At 48.7% G+C, this 21,860-nt stretch overlaps 4 protein-coding genes across 4 annotated transcripts; 2 read left to right on the top strand and 2 right to left on the bottom strand.

The window, feature by feature from the left end:
• The first annotated feature begins 2,826 nt into the window (after positions 1–2,826).
• On the top strand, positions 2,827–4,121 carry LOC103971707 (transcription factor PCF2). The gene has a single exon (XM_009385799.3). The coding sequence runs from the start codon at positions 2,955–2,957 to the stop codon at positions 4,011–4,013; it is 1,059 nt and encodes a 352-aa protein (XP_009384074.2). The 5' UTR covers positions 2,827–2,954; the 3' UTR covers positions 4,014–4,121.
• Positions 4,122–10,426: 6,305 nt separating this feature from the next.
• LOC103971706 (uncharacterized) lies at positions 10,427–14,432 on the bottom strand. Its single transcript, XM_009385798.3, has 6 exons — positions 14,184–14,432; positions 12,414–12,478; positions 12,250–12,317; positions 11,637–12,161; positions 11,468–11,558; positions 10,427–10,811 (listed from the first exon to the last, which is right to left on the bottom strand). Exons 1-6 carry the CDS (start codon positions 14,326–14,328, stop codon positions 10,725–10,727), a joined length of 981 nt encoding a protein of 326 aa, XP_009384073.2. The 5' UTR covers positions 14,329–14,432; the 3' UTR covers positions 10,427–10,724.
• Positions 14,433–14,851: 419 nt separating this feature from the next.
• On the top strand, positions 14,852–17,803 carry LOC135652348 (uncharacterized). The gene is made up of 3 exons (XM_065173191.1): positions 14,852–14,985; positions 15,080–15,280; positions 16,628–17,803. Exons 2-3 carry the CDS (start codon positions 15,116–15,118, stop codon positions 16,988–16,990), a joined length of 528 nt encoding a protein of 175 aa, XP_065029263.1. The 5' UTR covers positions 14,852–14,985; positions 15,080–15,115; the 3' UTR covers positions 16,991–17,803.
• A 1,731-nt stretch (positions 17,804–19,534) lies between these two features.
• Positions 19,535–21,829, bottom strand: LOC135652711 (uncharacterized). Its single transcript, XM_065173883.1, has 2 exons — positions 20,015–21,829; positions 19,535–19,845 (listed from the first exon to the last, which is right to left on the bottom strand). Exons 1-2 carry the CDS (start codon positions 21,623–21,625, stop codon positions 19,720–19,722), a joined length of 1,737 nt encoding a protein of 578 aa, XP_065029955.1. The 5' UTR covers positions 21,626–21,829; the 3' UTR covers positions 19,535–19,719.
• Between the last annotated feature and the right edge of the window lie 31 nt (positions 21,830–21,860).

Below are 21,860 nucleotides of genomic sequence, written 5' to 3'. Positions count from 1 at the left end.
TAATATTAGTTTATAACCATCACGTATTAGATGATGGTCTACTGAGAGAATGTTTTTTACAAAAAATATCATGATGATGTGCCATGTCTAGATAACTATTCTCTTTGAATTGATTGAGTTTTCGAATCTGATTAGGTAATTATTAATGGTTGAATATGTATAAATATTAATATCTCTTCTAACTCAACTTAATTAATGTGAAGTGTAGTTAGAAGTAAGAGTAACAACGAGATTTCCTTCCCAAACAATTACTCCGATCCTTCCTTTTTTTTTTGTCTGAGATAAACTGAAATAAATTCTTAAAAAATTGCCAAACAGAACAAATGCTGCCACTTCTTTAATTGTTTCATGAAAATGTGATATCAATTAAGATAATTAAAATAAATGATTAAGAAACTATATTATATCTGATAGGAAATGCAATGACATAGATATTGCACTGCTAACTCACTTAGGTCACCACTTAGAACCGACATGGGCTTATGTCGCCCCCGTGGTCGTCGATCGGAGCACAAACCCTAGGGAAGTTGCACAAGTCAACTATTGAAACACAACAACCAAACCCATCCTCTTAGTTACTCTATTGATCGGATCATCGATCGCCAGAAACCCATCACCCTCAACCATGATTTTGGAAGGACTCGTACGCTTAATCGCAAAGAGTATTAATCCTTGACGTGGCCCAACTCTCCTCCTCAAGTGTGCCCTCGCCGTGACAAACAACATGCCCCCAACCATCCTTCAATGACACAATCAATAGGGAGTTGTGTTTACTAGCTAATGACATAAAAATGAGCTCCTACGACACTAGAGGTTGGCCACTCTCCATCTATAAATCATGTATAAATGCTAGTCTTTAAAACCAGACAAGGCAAGTAGGCTCATTTTAAACTCTTTTGAGCTCTATAAAACCCTCTCCACTCGTTCTATTAACTTAAGTATCGAAAGGGTTAGGTCAAGATATGTCTTAATACTGACCGTTTGTGCATGACTCTAATGCGTCTAAGGAGTAACTAAGGGTAATAAGGAGCATTTTCAACCAAAGCCTAGGCACTTCTTGGGACAACCTTGAGCTTTCTTCAATATACGAGCCACATCTCGTGATGATTACGGGTCGATCATCGTGAGCCAACGGCACCTTCGGAGTCCACCTGTCACCTTAGTCTTCCATCCAAATCGCTCCCATGCAATCGGACATCTCGAATAGCTTCATGCCTTCCGGATAGAACCAAATCATGCTAGCTCTCCGGTCAATAACACCAAGACAATAACAATATCAATTACATATAAGGGGAAAGCTGAAAATATGTTAAAAATAAAAAAAAAAAAATTCGGTGGATGAGAAAAACAAATGAATCGAACAATCCTAAATTTAGGATGATTAGACTTTGTACATAAATGCTGCATAACCTTCCGAACTTTATTATCCCAATCCTGAGCATGCAAAGTAACGTTCTTTTCCCTTTTCTCGCTTTGTTTACAGTGCCATTTGTTTTGGTGCGATCCGACGAAACAAAGGGAACTCTCTCTCTCACTCTGTCTCTGTTTTGGCGGGGTTCGATCCGTGCTTTGCTTTCCTGCGGAGGACCGCCGTACGACCACTGAACAGCGTTACCTACCTGTCCTACGATTGGAGGTTCGCGGCTCCACAAGCGGGCCCCTCCCAACCCCCGCCACGGATGTTACGCGATAAAAGAAAAGGATGGGAAATTTCGATCTGCGGACGGCGGGAAGGATGGTCCGGCCCGTTTCTACCACGTGTCCTACAACTACGTGGTGGTCCCCTCTTCCAGCTGTCCCCAGCTGGCCACGCGGGGGTGGGGACACTCAGGCATGGGTAACCGTCCGATGGGGGAGAGGTGAAACGATACCTGGCTGTCCTCACCGCCGTGTCATGGAGGTAAGCGAGATGATTGGAGAAGCAGCTGTGGGGCCCGCATGGCTCAGGGAAGGTGAAAGCAGGTGGAGGAACAGGCGATCACGCCGGTGGTCTCTGACGACCCAAGATTCAAAACCAGCCCAATTTACCATTCCCCCAAAAGTGGGGTGCGGGTTCCCTTGCACTACATGACCCGGTCCCACATCTACCTCCAAACAGGAAAAAGAAATAGAAAAGCACCCAACGAGCGCTCGAAACGTTGCTCGACCGTTTGCGGGACCCACCTCCGTCGTCACCCGCTTGCCTCGACCCATCGCGTGATCCCTTTGGCGTGGGAACCACGCCGGCTCGGCCCGCGTGCTCACACCAACGCCCCTCGCGCACCCACGAGACGAGTCGCCTGAGTCATGGGGCCCGAGAGTTTGGCCGCCAACCCACATCACCACCCACGTGGGAACCACTCCGCCATGCCGAAGAGCCGCCCCGCTCGAGGGTTAATTCCTCGACTTTTTTTAGGTCCTCAATGGACCCCACATCGCTTAGTGGCGAAACCCCGCCCACAGCTAAGTGAGAAGGGGACGCCGAGTCATGGGCCCCACGCTTGGCGCATCACTTCGGTGTGTTATGTAAGATGAGAACAGATGTATTTTAAGAATATCGAGTTCGAGGACGTTTACCAGTGAGTGAGAAACCCGGTTTTCTACCTGGCTTTGATTGGGGAATGTGTGGAGCCCATGGGTCCCGGCCGACGGCCCCCTTCTGCCTTGGGAAGATTAATTGGAAGATTGGGTTCATCGAATTTCCCGGATGAACGGTCTCCATTATCCCTAAGGCTGACCGAGTGGAACCCACTGGGTATCCGACGGTCAGCAGAGCAGGGAACCTCGTCCCAGTAAGAATAGTAGTCCATTTGCCGTCGGATTAGGATAAAAGGAGGGGAGGCGGGCTTGTAGGGTTTCGATCGATCCCATCTTTTGGTGTTGGGAGAGCGCGTGCGATCTGTTAATTCTCGGGAGAGAAGAGAGGAGGGAAAGAGAAAAGCTGTGAGCTTTTCCGCAGAAGGTAAGGCGGAGGTATGGAATCCCAGAGGGGCGACGGAGACGACAGGCCGGGAAAGAGTGACCTTAGAGCCGGTGGCGGCGATGGAGGTGGTGGTGTAGGAGGCGGAGCGGTGGCGACCCCGCCGCCGGCGGTCATACCGGTCCACCGATTCATCGTCCCCAAGCCGGAGCACATCGAGATGTTGGGGATGGGTGCGTTCCAGTTGATCCGGAGGCCGGCCAGCCGAACCAAGGACCGCCACACGAAGGTTGAGGGCCGGGGCCGGAGGATCCGGATGCCGGCGGCGTGTGCCGCCCGCATCTTCCAGCTCACCCGCGAGCTTGGCCATAAGTCCGACGGCGAGACGATACAGTGGCTCCTGGAGCGCGCGGAACCAGCGATCCTTGCCGCCACCGGCACCGGTACCGTCCCCGCCATCGCCACCAACGTCGGAGGGACCCTCAAGATCCCCACCGAGGCGCCTACCTCCGCTCCGGTGACCTCCACATCCGCCCCTGCGGCCGCGGACGACCCGGTTGCTCCCGACGACGAGGAGGCGGGAAAGAAGCGGAGGAAGAAGCTCCAGCCGTCGCGGACGGGCCGTAGCGCAGCCATCGCCAATCACTACCCCGTGCAAGACCCGTTGCTCCCGGTGGGGGGTGCGATCTCGATACCCTCTGGCCTGGCACCGATCGGGGCAGGGGTGCAGGGGGTGGTGCCCATGTGGGCGCTCGGAGGCAGCGCTGCGGGGGCCAGCGTGATACCGCCGGGAGCGCTGTGGGTGCTGCCACAGCCGTCCACCGCTGTGGCGGGCACATCGAGCCAGTCACATGTGTGGACGTTCCCCCAGACGCCGCAGATCATCCAGCTTGCCTCGGCCCGTCCGATATCCGCTGGAGGGCTGTTCTCGGGCGTCAACGTGGCCACCGGGCCGGAGGGTGAGCCTTCCGCCGCGAGCCCTCCTGCGGCGGGTAGGAAGCATGAGCCGCGACTGATGTCAGCTCCCGTCGCTTCGCGACGCGGGCAGGTGCAAGAGCTAGACGAGGACGACGAAGACGAAGAAGACGAGGACGACAGCAGCGCCGAGGACTAGAATTGGGTCCAAGAGTTGCCTTCTTCGTTTCATTCCTCTTCTATTGTTGTAACAGTGTGCATCGTCCGAAGTCGGTCGACTCACAAAACCCATTGTTCGACCAGCTCAGTGCCCTCTTCTCCCGTTGTGGTTCGATGTGATGGTGGGTCCCGCGGCACTCTGTGGTCGAGAACCACGTGACGTGTCGTGACGTGACGTGGCGTGGCGTTCCTCATGTCCACTGGCTACGTCTTGAGCTTAGCCCCCCGCCTTGTTGTTCGGAGAATCGAGGCTCGCATGGGAACCCATGTGGGGCCCGGTGGGTAAGTCACCTGCTATCTCTCTCTCTCTCTCTCTCTCTCTCTCGTTCTTTCAGTCTTATCCAAAACAGTGGACAAAGTCGTGCTGTGTCGTGGCATGGGACCCGCCTGGTGTCCAATGAAAACTCAGATTATTAGAGGTGGGTGTGCTCGACGGTGATTTATCGAGCACAGTGTCGCCTGTGGTGTGAGCATTCTGTTGATTACTTGGCAACCCTAAGGTGCCTTGGTACTCATCTGTTTAAAACTAGGACTCCAGTTCGTTGGAGGTACAGTGCATTGCCAGTGCTCTGCTTTCATAGTAATGGTCGAATGAAGTACGGCAATTCTACTGCTAAGTTATCATGACTCATTCTAGTCCGGGCTCCAACGCGTAGGGGCGCGCGTGCTGGTGGAGTTCGTCCGAGGCTTGAAGCTTTCCACAAGCGCCGTGGCCTTACCTTGCGAGGTCAAGGCAGTCCGGCGAGTGGGTGGTGAGAAGAGGCAATACTTGACGGGGGTATGCGCGCAGGAGGTTCTCCGTCCTTGCTATCTTCCTCGCTTCGTCTTTCCGCAGCGGCGAAATCGTTAAAGACTTGACTGTAGGAGTGGAGCAATCGATCGGAGTTTTCGTCGGATGCCGGCAGGAAGGATTTGTACTACCTTTCGAGATCGTCGGCATCCATGGTCCCATCTGACTGCTGCACTTAGATGATGGTTGGGTGGAATTGTCATGAACTTTGCGGTTATGGGTCTGGCGACAAAAGACAAGGGAGGGATTTGAGAAGAATGAAATGAGGCATAGGAGTTCAAAAGAAATCCATGGAGGAGGGGATCCTGCGGATGAGGAGCTCCGTGCTCTTCTGGTACTTGCGGATCTCCCTCAGCGCCACCCACCCCGGCCGGAACTGGTGCCGCCTCATGGTCCCGCTCGGCCTAGGCTCTTGCTTCTGCGCCACCTATGAACCAAAAGACGGAGAAAATCCAACAATCGCGATCGAGATCATTAAAGAGCTATGGGATCGAGAGAGAGAGAGAGAGAGACCATGGCGGCGGGCAATATGCGATGGGCCTTGCCGCCGGTGGAGTTGCGGAGCAGATTGCTTCGTCGAGCGACGGAGATGGCCGTCTCCTCCTGGGGGTTTCTTGATTCCCTTCATTGGAATGGAGGACAATTTATACAGGGTGCGGGAGAGGGGGCCAACGGCGGTTATGGCAAAGTTGTGATGCGGTCTGCTGGTGGTGGAGAGATCGGACGGGCACGATTTGATTTGATGATCTCGCGATCCGCGCGATCTTCTTGACGGCCACAGGCTCCGTCCCTCCTGGGTTGAGGAACGGGACCCACATCAAGGGCCAGACTGACACGGACTTAGCTGGTTTTGCCTAAGTCGTGCGGCACCCTTGCGTGTCCGTCCGCAAAGGTCAGCCTCCCCGAAGCCTCCCATTGTCCCTTAGGACCATCAAAAGAGAGAACGGGTTAGAGAGAACGCCTCAAACGGGATCCACAAGCAAACATGTCCGAAAAAACACTTCATAGACAATGCAAATTACAAACAGACTTTACAAGCTCTGAACAGTGGCACAACAAAGGGTAAAATGGTCTATTACAGACCGAAAAGCTCTCGCACGTGTCCACATGACACAACCTTTATTTACAAGCCTAAAGAGGCCACCACCCAACTAAAATGGGACTTATAAGCCTTCGGCCGCCCCTTTACATTCTGTACAGGGCATGAACATGCCAAAAGACACGGACACACATAAGCATTACATCCAACATCTTGTTGAGAAGTTTGTCCGTGACATTCTCCCCCACTTATCCCTTCGACGTCCTCGTCGAAGCCTTTGTGAACACTGCAACTCTTCGCCTTTGCTGAGTCTTAAATCTTCTGCTCCAGCTGCAATGCGCCTCCTGGCTCCCAGCTGCTCTCCGCTGCTGTTTTTGAGTAGTCGAACTTTGATCCGCCATGCTGCTTCAACTCACCAATGACTCTGACTGTGGTGTGGGGTTGGCTGAGTTGTGTTGATCCTTGTTGATTCCTGTGGATCTCCCAGATGAAGGAAAAGACCATCTTTACTGCGCCAGTCTCTCAAAATTCCCACATGCTGCTTGAACTGGGTGGATGCTTGTTGGAGCTTTAACGAGCATCGCCTCGCAAACTTCTGAAGTTTTGGGTCCTTCCTCCACAAAATCTGCTCATTGACTCTTCTTTCAGTTAGTTGCCACATCCAAGTAGGTTCGCATCACTTCCGCTTTCGATTGGCATTTCGTTGGGAAATGAGGCGGACAATCTACTCTCAGTAGCACTGATCACCGTTGGTGAGGATTTGACAACTGTTGTCCTTCATTATCTTCGAAGGGTCTTTGAACTTGTGCAGAGCTCCTCTGCTGGATAGATAAGAGAATTGGGGTACTCGGTTTCGCCCATTCTCTTAAGAGTTGAGAAGACAAAGGTTACTTGACTTCGCCCGCCTCCTCGAGGTTGTACTTCATGCATCGAGCTGGTTACTGGTCTTCGCCTGCTCTTTGCTCACACTTCTGAAGCACTTGAAGTGTTTGCACTCCTTGCATTGAGTTAGTTACTGTGATTCACCTTCTCAATGCCATCGAACTTCTGGAATGCGGGAAGTTTTCACCCCAACTTGGAGTAATTCTCTGATAGATGAGGTCGCCTCTGGGATTGTACCGTCTTCTCCATCAACCCTGCCGCCTACTCACTGAGTAGCAAAGGTACAGCACCGCGTACTGCTTGCTTCGTTCCTTGGTCGTGCACTCTTGCATGACCCGAAGTCCTTCACTTACGGCTATCTTGATGAGAAGCACACTGACACCGGTCTTACGAAGTTCCTCGGCCTCTGCCCTTCAGCCTTGTCCCGGTACTTGGAGATTGCCTCTGCATGCTCCACCTCCTCGGCCCCTTTCACGACCAAGCGCTCTCCCTCCGTGAGAGCAAGGGATCAATGACTTTGACGGAAGTCCCGCCTCTGCGGTACCATGGCGCTGCCATGCCCATGGCCCTACTATCCGTCACCTCGCATCTGCATCCCTTTTCTTCACGATCAGTAGAGATGTCTCCGTGGCACTCCTCTGAGTCCACCTCCATTCTAACTGATTGCTTGACTTTGGGTAGCTAAGTCCCTCTGGACTCATCGTCGCTTCCTCGCCCCTTTCGACCCCCTGCTCCAACACCTCCGTGTTCTCCAAGCAGTCTGTTTGGTCGATGGAAAGACAGACTGCAACTCCCATGCATGGCCTCTGCCATCGCATTGTAGGGTTTGCACCGATTCTGTTCTCCATAGCTTCCTTGGTAGCAACGTTCGCTTACTCGGCCTTGTCCTCTGACTTGCCGGGCTCCCTTAAGCGAATATGAGCTCTGGAGCAGTCCAACTCTCCAGCTGCTTCGATCATACCTCTGCATGATCAAGTCCCTCCCATGGGACTCCCTGGTACTTGCATACGAACTTTTCCCTTGGTGGAACCCAGCCCCCATATGCTGATGACCAAGGTTTTCATCCGATGCAAAATTCGGTGCACGCCCGGAAGACCCGCCTCTGCGGTACCATGGCCTTCACTCCTTGAATCCATAACCCTTCTTGCCGTCGTGTTGTTCACCAAAGCGGAGCTCCCAGTAGCTCTCGATCATACCTCCATATGATCTCATCCCTCACGGGACAAGGTCGTGTGTATCGCATTGCCATCGAACTGTTCCACCACGATCCGCGGCACCATGTCGCCTCCTGGTGACATCTCCATTGCATTCTGATCCTTTTGGAATAAACTCGAATTGTGAACCCTCCGCTGTGTGGCCTCTGCCAATACATCGCAGGGTCTCCTCCACCTTCGATTTTGTTCGCTCCTTTGGCAATCGATCTTCATCCACCCACTCTTGGGTCACACCTAGATGAAGCACCGCTCTAGGACAGTCCGTCGCCTAGTAGCTCCCGAAGTCCGCCGACTTCGCTGTAATTTGTGCACTATTGCCTGGATCCTGGGCCTCTGCCCCTACCAGCACAATCTCTGCTGCGCACCGCTTCCTTCCTAGCAACTCGAATGGCAACACTGTGGCATATTCTTCAAGAGTACCCGCCTCTGCGTCCTCTTGCCCCGTGCTAAGGCCTTCTGAACTCAACTTCGCCTCCGCAAATTGAGTCGCCTTAGTTCCTTCATCAAATGCTCCTCCGAGATAAGGTGCATGTGCCCCGAAGCTCCCTTCGTCTTTGGCACCATGCAAGATGAGTCCACTCCGTCAGAATGAAGGACCCATGGAACAACATGATCCTGCTCTTGCCTCTGCAAGAGCTCATGTCCTTGACCTCTGTCTAAGAAAAGCACTGTGCCTCTGCTCCATGTTCCAACTTCTCTGCTGGCTCCCTTCATGCGGCTTGGGTACTTCGTCAAGTTACACCCAAGTTGCTCCGCTCCTCGTTTCTGCATTGAGTCGATGGTGGCCCTCGCGCCCACCATTCCACGGGTCAGCCCTCCCTTGAGTCCGATCTCCACATCGACTCCAAGTGTGCCTTCATTTAAGTTGCTTCAGGTCGCTCCCCCACTTGATCTCGCAATGCATCCACCAATGCATTCTCTCGAGCGAGATCATGCGACGACTCCTCGCCGCTTGCTCAGTCCATCGAGCTTCGTGGAGTTGTTGTTTGTGAGGTACTCCTCCTCAACATGTGAAGTCCGTCTCACATGATTCTCGCTCTGGAGTGCCGAGACTTATCCCTCCTGGATAACTATCCCGTTGGAGCAACATCTCTCTTCGTTTCGGAGACCCCCATCCCCTTGGACTACTCCGATCTGCTGAACAAACTGTGCATTGTTCTGCCTCCTGCAAACGCACTTGCTAGATTGCGACTCCCCGTCAATACAGCCCCCACTGCACCCCTCAAGGTCTAGCAACATGCTGAACTCGTTGCACACTTCAGCCTCCTCCGGACGTATCCTTCGCATGCCGAAGAGAAAGTTTCAATGCTCCATGGCGCCGAGTCTCGGCCGCCTTGGGATGGCCACGGACATTCCATCGTCCGCATACAAGCCCCTGCATGAGTACCAAATTCTTCGAGTTAGCAATTCCTCTCACCTCTGTGAGCTTTGGCCTAACTCTTTTGGTCGTTGAGCAACTCATTCCACCTTGGATGGTCTCATTCTTGCCAAGCGCCTCGCTTGCCTAGAGCACCATCAAGTATAGTTGTCAACGTTGAGCCGTAGCTCAAACTCAGCCATCCCAACCTTTGTGCGCTCCAAATTCTTCCAAGCTTGCCTGTTCTCGTGGTGCCTCTTGCGCGAAGGGTTGGCCATTCCTGTGAATGCCAATCTCAGATGCCCGCTCCTCTGAGCGACTCTTTTCCCTACATCTCCATTCCCGTTTTCCCCCAAACGGTCGCGCGTGTGCTGACTGCCCTCAACGCAGCCCCGCTAGGTCCCCCACGTTTGCATGCTAAGTGTTTCTATGAGTGCTTGTCCCGCTCTGATACCATATGACACGGACTTAGCTGGTTTTGCCTAAGTCGTGCGGCACCCTTGCGTGTCCGTCCGCAAAGGTCAGCCTCCCCGAAGCCTCCCATTGTCCCTTAGGACCATCAAAAGAGAGAACGGGTTAGAGAGAACGCCTCAAACGGGATCCACAAGCAAACATGTCCGAAAAAACACTTCATAGACAATGCAAATTACAAACAGACTTTACAAGCTCTGAACAGTGGCACAACAAAGGGTAAAATGGTCCATTACAGACCGAAAAGCTCTCGCACGTGTCCACATGACACAACCTTTATTTACAAGCCTAAAGAGGCCACCACCCAACTAAAATGGGACTTATAAGCCTTCGGCCGCCCCTTTACATTCTGTACAGGGCATAAACATGCCAAAAGACACGGACACACATAAGCATTACATCCAACATCTTGTTGAGAAGTTTGTCCGTGACAAGACGTTGGATATTAATGCCCAAAATGCCTTCGCATTTTAGCCCTTACATCTTGAGGATCATTTTTTGGCTTAATTAGATTGATGTGATTTAAAGATCGAAAGGTCAATGCATGAGACGCGAACCTAAGGACACTTCACAATGTTTTCTTCTCATTTAAAGCCACTAAGGAAACAATAGAAGCCAAAGACAAAAAAAGAACAGAATATGATAAAGAGTTAACCCTTGGTTAAAGCTGGCAAACTGTTGATTTCATCAGAGTAGCACAAATTAGAGATGAATACATTTTTCCCTCTTGCCATACTCTTTTGAATGGCAATATCGTTGGAGTATTCTCTAAGAATAATATTAGAAACAAGATCCATGGATCTCATATATCATCACACTACACTAGATAATATAATGCCCCAGTATTATTATTATTATTATCAGCAAGTTTTGGTGCTGCAACACCTTTCAGCCTAAATTGAGTGGTTCATGAAAATGCACCTGCAAGTATGATGCGATCATGCTCCATATTTAGGTGCCTTCCAAAGTTTAAATGCCACCTCATGGAGAAACCTGTCTGCAAGTATAGCAAAATTCCCCCCTCGCTGCATGATAGGATAAAAGCACACATCAGCCAGGAAATGTAATCTTTACCAGATATGAAAAACTTATTATATTATGATATTTAAATTTCTTCATATATTAGACAAAATGATTACTCAAACTGAATTGTTATAGGGCATACAATGTTTTTAACAGTGTAAAAGTCGGATCTATAATAAAAAGTAGACAAGTACGTTAATATATGAGATACCTACTGCTTTTAGTCCTTGATTCTGGTGGAAGAGATGACAAACAACAGTCCATGTTTCGTGGCTACAATAAGTCCATTGTAAATAAAACTATGCATGACTATGAACTACTGATTATGATTTCAGTTAATATACACTATTACGGATACATCAACAAGGAACAATGATTATTACTACATGACGGTTCGGAGGACATGCTAGGAAAAAGAGAGCAGTTCTGGCATAATTCCACAGGGACAACATCAGTTATCTCCGTGATGAGAACAATCTACATAATGATAAACAAAAGCTACAGAAGCATAGGTTTACACATTATGTGTCAACAATAGCATGCATTATAGTCCACATACCGGAAGGATATATCAAAATCTTAAATTATATTGTTTTAGATGATAAACCACACACAAAAGCCTGACTGTAAGCATTAAATCCCATCAAAGCACAATTACCTCCTTAAATTCTTCAAAGCCAAACTTGTTGGCTGTATCCTGGCGAGTTACACCCTCCTGCCACTGAGCAATCAACATTGGGTGGTGATGCCTGCAATTCATTAATAGGTTGTCAACAACATCCTAACTACAAGAAAGACCATAACCCAATACATGTAACTTATGATACCTAATGTCTGTCAATATATTTCCACTTTTCATGGTGTAGCTTTGACGAGGACGAAGCAACAATACATCAGAACTTGTTTCAGCTGATGAGTTCAAAATCAAGGAGCAGTTTTGGTCACCATCAGAAACAGTACCATAACCTAGTATAATGGAGAAATGCAGACGACAAGCAATCTTTGATCCAGGCTGAGCTGCATGCATCACTCCACTGACTAACTTGTTGAGAAAATCAGTATCAGTTTTGATAACCGTTGATCCTTTCTCATCTCTCAACTGATCACAAGGCTTGATGTGCAAAATCACTAAATCAAACTCATATTTTTCAAGAACATCCCCTCCTGAAAATCCTAGAAGTTTCAGTAATTCAAACACTCTGATGAGGTTATCAGAGACTTCTGGGGGTTCAACACCAGTAGGAGTTTGCCCAATCAACTCAGAAATTTGTAAAACACTAAAACCAAGATTTGCAGCAAAGGATCCAACATCAGGGCAAGTGGTAAGTATGGCAGCTCTAAGGTCCATGAACCTGAAATTTAATAGAAGACAATTATTTTTATACCCAAGACTCTTATAGAAATAAAACTTAACTGTATCACAAGTAAACAGTCTTGAACCTCTTTGAGATTGTTGGAACTGAAGAATCTTTTAGGTCTTCATTCATATCTGTGTTACCATGTTTTTTCTGAAACCCAAAAAACAAAAAGACACAAGTCAGATACTGATAGCTTGTTCTTCTTTTTCCAAGAAACATACAGCAGTAATGTAATCTCATCCTCACCATATACATATCATATGCATCCAGTAGCTGTGATAATTCTCTAATTACCCTGTCATTTTCTGATTCTGAGGTTCACATACAACCAAAAAATAATGAGTCCATCAGTTCAACAAGAGGAAACGACAACTAAAGGTTGCAGCCTAGCGTCTAAGAAAGAGATAATGGGCATAGAGAAGATATCTGCTCAAGCTATAGCTCATCCAAACAAACTAACACTTTTTGAAGATAATAAAATTTATCGACAATAAAATTAAGAATACCGATTGCAAGTAAAGCAAGCTGTTATGCTTTTGTAGCCTTTCTTATATCATCGAATGTGTCACAATGAAACAGGGATAAACAGAGACAGATTTTAGATAAAATATATAATATTGAAAGGATGCCAAATCTTAGAAGGTTGGTAAAGCTTTGAAGATGACGGAACTCAGAACCATTCTCAACATGGACAAATTCAGAGGCAGGTACAACGTCTTCCCTCTGTTGTCAAGCAATGCCAGAAACAAGAATCATAAAGAAATGCTATAACTTCATAACAGTTTCCCTCGCAGAGAGCAATCAAGAAGCAATATCAATACAAACAATGCCATTGTGCTATCAAACCGGTTCTTCACTTTTTGCAGATAATAATACCAACACAAGTTACCAATCTGTCTAAATTTCAAGTCTAGTACCTACAGATATGCATACAAAACATAACATTGTAAAATACATCAATGATCAACATTTGTTAACAAAGCTAATGTCACCATCCATATGACAACCATAAAATCAGCAACAAAATACAAAATCATGCATATAATGAATATGACATTCATCCAAGTAAGTTAATTACATGGATCAAAATCATCAAACACAACTATAACAGGCATGTTTAAAGGAAGTTCCTAATGCATAACACTAACAGACTTCATGAAAGAACAGAAACATACAAATTCAAATCTTCAAACTTTATAAAAACTACTAGGACGAGAAGTTTTACAGATTTGGTCACTAAAACAAATAATCTAAATTTCAATCATCCAAAGCAAAAAAATTCAGGACATCCAAACATGTGGAAGAGAGAGAAAGCGAAGTCTTAAAGTACTTAGCGCGAATATTCTGACTTGAATGAACAAGAAGAACTAAAATAGGTGATAACATTCCACTACATATAGACATGTAGAACTCATTCTTATTTCAAAACCCTAGTTTACTATCTCAGGAAAGGTGAAAACAAGGCATATTCAACACAATCTGCACTTATTTTCGCCACAAATGGGATGCCAGAGAGAAGAAAGGTGAAATTCCAAGTGAAAGACAGAGTAGGACACTATAGATAGAGCAAATCTATGGAACATATTGTTAGTCCACACTGATCCAAGTTCCAGTAAATTCGATTTTCATTCTTAATAAAAGAGAACCAAGAAACATGAACCTTCCTTTCAACATCAAAAGATGTTGGAACATATACTACCCAGCTCAATCTTTAACCACAAAGCCCTCTTCCTCTCCAACCAAAATCCAGACGATGATTCCCAACAAATCACACTCATATTTCTTCTCTTCCTTTAGTGCCTAATAATACACCAAGCAAAATCTTTTCCTGGATAAAAATTTTAAGCGCAAACACTCATTAATCACAGAGATAATGAACGCTAAGAAAACACGGAACCCTACCGACATCCCAAGCCCCTGTCAATCAGGCGGCGCCGGAAATCGATCGATCATCGCTGGTATCTTGCATTGTAGATACATATGGAAGAAGGAGGGGAAGGAGAGAACGAGAGTTACCAATGGGGTCGGGAGGAGCTCTGAGTGAGAGGAAGCCGCAGGATGCTCGGGAGGCAAAGGAGTGGAGATGGGCGTGCGGCGACGCGACGAGGGGGGCGTGGCCATCGCCGTAGATCACCAGCGCTCGGCTCGGCTTGTCCGCCATCGCCTCCCTCCTCCGGCTTTGAGATCTGCTGCCAAGGCTTATTACCGATGTGGGAAGCAAATTTGGCAGAGAGGAAAAGCCACAGCTTTCTGCGTTCTTCCTATTTATCTCCGCTTTTTGAGATTCTTTATTTATGTATTAGACATTAAATCTACTATTATCGAGACTAATTTCCATTAATATCCTTCGATTAAATAAATTATAATAATTATGATTAAAGAAACATTTAATTAATTTTAATGGATGTTTACACTTGTAGGCGTATATATACATAAATGGTATATTATATTTTATCTTTAAGGATATATAGATACAAAATAAAAGGGGTTTATAACTGCCTCCTATCTAAATCGCCATCCGAGCAACCACTTCACTTCGTCACTGCCCAAATGGCGACCGCAGCCTCCGCGACACGCTTCCCGCTGCCCGCCACTCTGCCTCCCCGTTTCTCCGCGTACCGGATCCCCGCCCTCCGCCTCGGCTCCACCGGCCGGCTCACGGTGCGAGCCAGTGTCTCCGTCGCCCGCGACGTCCCCAACCGGCATCGTCCTCGTGGACTGCTCCGAGGCCGGAAAGGTCAACCGCCTCAAGACCGTTTACCTCGAGAAGGTCGTGCCCCTCCTCGAGGAGGAGTTCTCCTACGAGAACATCCACGAGGTTAGGGTTTGCTCTCCTGCTCCGGCCCCTTCCTTCTTCCTTCATCTACAGCGTTAGGTTACGGGTGCGGTATCTGTTGGGGACGGGGTTTTAGGCGCCAAAGATAGAGAAGATAGTGGTGAATTGCGGGATGGGAGATGCGGAGCAGAATTCGAAGGGGTTGGAGGCGGCAATGAGAGACTTGGCGCTGATCACCGGGCAGAGGCCGGTGAAGACCAAGGCGAAGAAGTCCATTGCAAGCTTCAAGCTGAGGGAGGGCGCCACCATCGGCATTGCCGTCACCCTCCGTGGTAATGTAAGTGACATCTCGACCCACCTCTTATTAACCTCGGTTTAAGTTGGACATTTGGGAATCTTAGTTGTTCTATGTAGTTCAATTATAACTATCTATCTCAGCTCTATGGTAATATTAATTTGTAGATATTATCACACATGTAATTTCTTTCTACTTATCTTTCTCCAGTTTTCTTCTTTAGTTTGAAAAATGCAAACTATATGAATAATTTTGATGGATCATTCTTATGAGATTAGGTAATCATTTGACAGGATCATCGAGTAGAATCAGCAGAGATTAACCTCTTGGTTGAGTAAAAAGTTCTTATTAAGTGTTATGATCATGCTAGAAATTGTTTGTTTATAGCAGTTCCAACAAATTATGTTGTTTAAACAATTACAATTGTAGTTGTTGTAGGTTTATGGTGGATATAAAAAGTGTATTGCATGATCTTTTGGTTTCGATTCCATTTAATAGTATGTGAATTGGTTTATTCTTAAAGCATACTAAAGAGATGCTGAGTCAATCCAAGTGAAAAGCTCAAGGACGCATATACATTCAGCATTGGACCATGTATGTGCTTTATTTCATGAAACATACTAGGAGACTATGCTCCCCCAAGCGTGATAAATATTGAATTCGCAAACGAAGAGTTTTGTGTATTGCCAAGTGCTGTAGTATTAGACTATTAGGAAGGAGATCAAAGAAGTCAGAATCTCATGCTCCATAGATCTGTGTATTAGGTAGGTCAAGTCGAGTTGTTTCCAGATCAAATTCATCGATGCTCTGGTGGATTTGATCGCTTAATGAGTCTTGGAAAAGTATGATTCCGGTGCAAGGCAAATGCTGCATCTTGGAGCTGATTATGTTGAATCAAATGTTTGTGACTTGTAATTTGCTTTTCAATCAACATGTACCATCATACAGACACAAATAATTCTTCCATTTTTATGTGTGCTGTGTTCATATGCTCATGTGTGCTTGATCTCTTGGAAAGATAGCTTGACTCGTTTCTGAACTGTTGTTACTTAACCTGTGGCTCATGAGCTATCCCATTTGTCTTCTCAACAATCACTATTCATTGTTGTTTACCTGTTCTGCTTTTCTTAGTAGTAGAATCCTATACATATACATGACATGGTCTCTTTAGTATCTGCGAACACATGACTAATATGTGAAGCTGCAGATGAGTCTCATACCTTTTTTGTTAAGCTAACTTGAGTTTTTTGCTGTTGACTATTTCACATTGTTTTTGCATTTAGCTGATATTTGTATCTGATATTAATTGTTGAGACTCTGCCTTAAAATTATGGAACGTATTTAAGGATCATTGGAGCTTGATTAGGTGAATAGTTTTGCTTAATGTAGGTAATATATTCCTTTCTGGATCGGCTTGTAAACCTGGGTCTCCCTAGGACCAGAGATTTCCAAGGTGTTACGTCAGGTAACTGTTCAGCCGTGGCCTTGAGGCCGTCGCGGCTTGGTCCGAGTCCGGAAGGCGGTGGTCTACGGGTGGGGGAGCCCCTCGAGTCTACTGGATCTCCAAAGGCGGCGATCTCCGAAGGCTTCGCTCCTGCACAAAGGTCGGGTCGGGGTGCTCGACCCGACCCCTCCGACGATCCAGTCAGTCAAAGATGTGGAGGGGGTTTGGGAGGAGGAAAAACCTCCGTGGGTGGAGTTATGCTGAGAGAGTTCTTTGGGGAGTTCAGGGGTATTTATAGACGGATTTAGCATTATCGGATGTGACCGCCCGCTAGAGCGGGATGGTACTTCTGATGGCGTCTGACGCGGCCGTTGGGGTCACGTGGTGGAGTGGTTTGCCGCAGGGTATGGGCGGAAGCTGGTCGTCGCCTTGCCTTGCCGTGGTCAACCATGCCTGGGTCGGGGGTTGCTGCGTGGTAGCGGAAGTTGTCAGCGCGGGTCTAATCAACATTATTGTCTTCAGACTCGGGCAGCCTGGTGCCCAGGTGGGGCCGTCGTCGTGGCACGTCATTCGGCCATTATTTCCCCTATCACAAGGTGTCAACGCCAACAGTATCGATGGGCATGGAAACTACAGCACCGGATTTCGTGATCGAAGTGTGTTTCCGGAGATCCGATATGAAGCCCTGGGTAAGCAGAAAGGAATGGATGTTTGCATCACGACCACGGCCAAGACGGATAATGAGGCTCAAAGACTGCTTTCTCTCCTCGGCATGCCATATCGTGAGGGGGCAGCCTCAACAGCAGTGATGGTGCGCAAGAAGAAGAGAAAGGCCAGGCCGCCCATTTTGATACCAAATCTAAGGGAAGAAAGTAGTAGCCAAATCTTTTTAACATGTTGTGGGATCAAGTGAGCTCCATGATTCATGACCTGTTTCGATCTATTTTTTGGGTTCGTTGTGAGATCAGATGAACTCTGATGCAAGTCCCGTTTCAATCTACTTGTTAGGTTGGCTGTGAGATCAACTAAAGTCTATGATTCATGTCCTATTTTAAACTGGGTAAAAGTCGAGAGGAAGAGGGAGACTTCCTATTGACTCGCAAACTGCTTCACTGAGAAAAGAAAACTAACCGTTAAATTCACTTGATTTGTCATTTCCATGATTCTCTAACTGTGTTTTCTGTTAATAACATATGTACATCAACAAACAAATGATGCTATAGACTCAACTATGGAAATGAATCCACTATTCTAAGAGTTTAATACTATGGAAATCATTAACCACTCCCCCATCTGTCCTCTACTTTTGACGCTTCACGTGTCCGGAGGCAACATGCGAAACACCTCAAAAGGTACGCCGTTTAATAATGGAGGAGATAGTCACCACACTTGACACCCATATAGCTTTGTCAGAGAATCACGAGAAACCGTGTTTGATCTTGAGCTCACTTGAGACTGACATGAGAGAGAGAGAGACGAATAGGTCACGAAACTAATCCCTTAACAATCTAATCCCTCAAGTTTTGGTAATTAAGTTAAATGTGTGTATAGTTCAAAACAACTGGACGTTGTCTGCGTGCGTTCCGTTGGAGAAAGAATCGCGAGGCCAGGGTGGCTGATGGATCCGTGTCCGAACGAACCCCCGCGGCCCGTCGTCAGCTCCACCACCGTCATTAAACTCACGTACCCACCGTAATTTTCGGATGGGCTCTGCCGCACTTTCTGCGGCGCGTCGTCGGACAGGTGTTCCCGCCACGGTGAGGTACAACGCGGCGCGCTCAGGCTGGCTTTGGAGCACGGCGGCCACGCGGCAGGCTTCCGGACCGGAAAAGACGACGGGGCGACCTTCCCCAGGTTGCCCACCAGCACTTTCTACTCCTTGGGACCCACCTTCCTCTCTATTCCGTCCTCTCAGTGTCTGCCGGTCTTACGCGATCTCCTTCAACCCTTTCGCCGACGAGCTACTGGTCTTTACTGCCCTAACCAAACCTCAAATGCCTATTCCAAATCCAATAAATTGACTCATGAAAATGATTCGAGTTGAGTCAAATAGACCAAAGCAAACACTAAAAGTAAAAAAAAACCCTTGGCACCAACCTTATTGATCGACAATTGAAGAATGCCACATCAACACCACGTCTGTGACTGAATGCTGACTCAACTTGCCAAAATCGAATCCCTTCCTCGGCCTCATCTTGCAACTAAGATGATCCCAAAACCAATTGGCTTTGCAAGACCATTGACGTGACAGGCAATCAAATTTGATTTGAGCACCTATCAGAGGCTCGTTTTATTTCATATTAAAAATTAATCAAACTTGATCCGACCGATAGAAAATTATTACAAATATGATTAAACCTAATCTGATCATGGGACAGGACCACCTCACATTTCCACCATCACCTAAAACTGTTAGATTTATCAATTAACTTAGTTGATAAAAACCTAAAAAATATTTACCATCAATCTATGTTCCATTAAAAATATCAATTAACGTAGTTGATAAAAAATCTTGATACTATATCCCAAAATTTTAAACTCCGATTTTATTTTCGTCAGTTACCTTAAAACAAAAACCTATGCCCCGTTACATGACCACCTACGCATGAATCAGATGGTCCCAGCTATCGAAGAAAGAACACTATGCACACATACCTCGAAGCTGGAGTACCCTTCAAGTCGTCGTTTTTGCCTGCTATGAAACCTACTGCCACCGATACGATGATGGCGAACTCCGTCACAAACGCAACGCTTGCATCTGCTGCGTCGCACTCATGGGGCCCCATTTCACCACGCCTTCACAGTGCCCGCACTTGAACACCCAACCCCTCTACCACAACCCTCCCCACCGAACACGGCGTGTGTGATCGTGTTCTGTTTCCAACTCAATCCCCCCGACGACGAGATGGTGGAGCAAAATAGCTCAGAAAAGCTTCGGAATCTCTATGTTTAGGCATACAAAGCATCTTGTCATAACTACAAACAGTTGGTAGGCGAATTAGAAAGAGCGTGAGAGAGAGAGAGAGAGAAACTAACGTTACTGCTTATTGATCTGGCTGATCTCGCCATCTCGGCACATTCCGACGTCGATCACCATCGACCCGTCTCGCCTCTTCCCATCCTTCGGCGACGACAATACCCTGCAGCAATTCCTCCTCGGCGCCTGCCAGATGTGTCACAGTAAGTAATGACGGGGTGACCACGAAACATTCTGATGGGAGTTCGCAGTAGGAAGGGATTAGTCGTTAATTAATGGTGGTTTTGGAATAAACAACAAGTAATGATCGATTAATTAAGGAGGACGGAGGAGTGCGTGGGTCGGTCACACTGACCCTGTCCCAGAGGCCGGGGTCGGGCTTCTTGTACACGACGATGCGGTCCACGAGCGCCGAAGGGTCGGCCATCCGCCATCGACACAGCGGGTGGGACTGGCGGTGGCGCTCGTACTCGGTGACGGTGGTCCTGTGGGCGTCATCGTAGCGGGCGGAGGTGAGGTAGTACACGAAGGGCTTCTGGCACGGGTTGCGCGCCACCGGCCGGGTGTTGAAAGCGTAGGCCGTGTAGTCCGCGCGGGGGAACCAGTTGAGGAACGTCCGGGTCGGCGTCTCCATCTCCCGCGGCGACATCACCCCGCGCACCAGCGTCACGGCGAAGCCCCATGCCACCGAGACCGTCCAGAGCCGCCGCCCCTCGTAGCAGATGGATTGCTGCGTTACGCCCGCGGAGTCGAGGCGAACGGGGCCGTCGAAGAGGCGGCGCAGGGCGGCGGTCCGGGAGACGGCGCCAGGGAAGAGGGGCTGGACGACGTCGAGGTGGTGGAGGGTGACGAGCGGCGCGACGGGGTGAGCGGCGAGGAGGCCCAGGAGATCGCCGTAGACGTCGTACTGGTGGAAGCCGGGGTGGCGGGTGAGTGGTACGCCGAGCTCTGCCATGCATGCCTGGATCCGGTCGTCACTGCCGTAGAGGGCCGGGTAGCGGTGGAGGCAGCGGTCCTGGACCCTGGCGAGGGCGGCCGCGAGAGGGGCGCTGATGGCGAACCCCCCGCCGCCGTAGGCCATGTTGTAGGACAAGTAGATGTTCTGTAGATGAGACTCAGAAAGGGAGCCGATATAGTAGGGTTGACGGTGGTCGAAACGGGAGAGGACGCGGGCGAGATTGTCGGGGAGGAAGACGGTATCATCGTCCCCCATGACGAACCACCGCACGTTGGGGAGGCCGAGGCGAAACGTCTCGGACACGATACGGGAGATGCGGATGGCCGAGCGATCGCCCTTCCGGTGAGTGTAGGGGAACCGGGACGTGTCGCCGGAGATCTTGAGGACGGGGAGGCTGGGATCGGTGGAGTTCAGCTCCTTAACGGGTTTGTCGACCCAGACGAAGCCGCGCATCCGGCGGGGCTGCCACCAGAGCTTGATGTAGGACTTGCGCTTCTCCCAGAGTTTGGAGGAGGCCGCGATGCCGAACACGATATGCTGCAACCCCGTGGCGGTAGAGGCGGCTGCGGCAGAGGAGAGGGAAGGAGACGTCGGCACCGGCATCGACGGCGACGAGCTGGCTACGTCGGCGCGGGTACGATTGCCAACATTGGTGGAAAAGTTGGTGGCGGAGGAGGAGGAGAGGTGGATGACATCGTCGGTGGCTGCTGCGGCGGTGGAGGAGGAGATGGGACAGGAAGGCAAGGAGGCGAAGAGGAGATTGTAGGTATACAGGAAGTACAGGAGAAGAACAGAGAGGAGGAGGAACAAGAGGAGCCGGTACAAAAGAAAGAATGACTTACAGTCGCTGGAGGGCCAGGAATGCAGCGAGGGCTTCGTATTGCGGCGGTGGTGGTGACCGCCGCCGGCGAGAACGCCCCACACGGAGGGGGCCTTAATGTTATTGGGAGCAAGGGGTTTGCGATCGGTGTCCCCCTTGTGGATTCCGCCACCTTCGCCGTCCTTCATAACTCCGGCCCGCTTACGCCTCCTATTATTGCTCTTCCATTTACATGGCCGAATCGAATGCAGCAGCTCAAGTGAGGAGGAAATAGAAAGGGGACGAGGGGATGAGGATGCAGCTGTACACCGATTTGATTTGGAGGCCGCTGAAACGAGGGTGGGAAGATTTATAGGAGACGAAGAGAAAGGGGAGTAACCGCGTTTGTGGACGATAGCGTGGGTACAGACAAAGAAGAATTAA

The sequence above is a fragment of the Musa acuminata genome, chromosome BXJ3-11 (assembly GCF_036884655.1).
Source record: "Musa acuminata AAA Group cultivar baxijiao chromosome BXJ3-11, Cavendish_Baxijiao_AAA, whole genome shotgun sequence".
NCBI classification, from domain to species: Eukaryota; Viridiplantae; Streptophyta; class Magnoliopsida; order Zingiberales; family Musaceae; genus Musa; species Musa acuminata.
The sequence above is the reverse complement of the archived record's forward strand: the minus strand, read 5'-3'. Positions and strand labels throughout refer to the sequence as shown.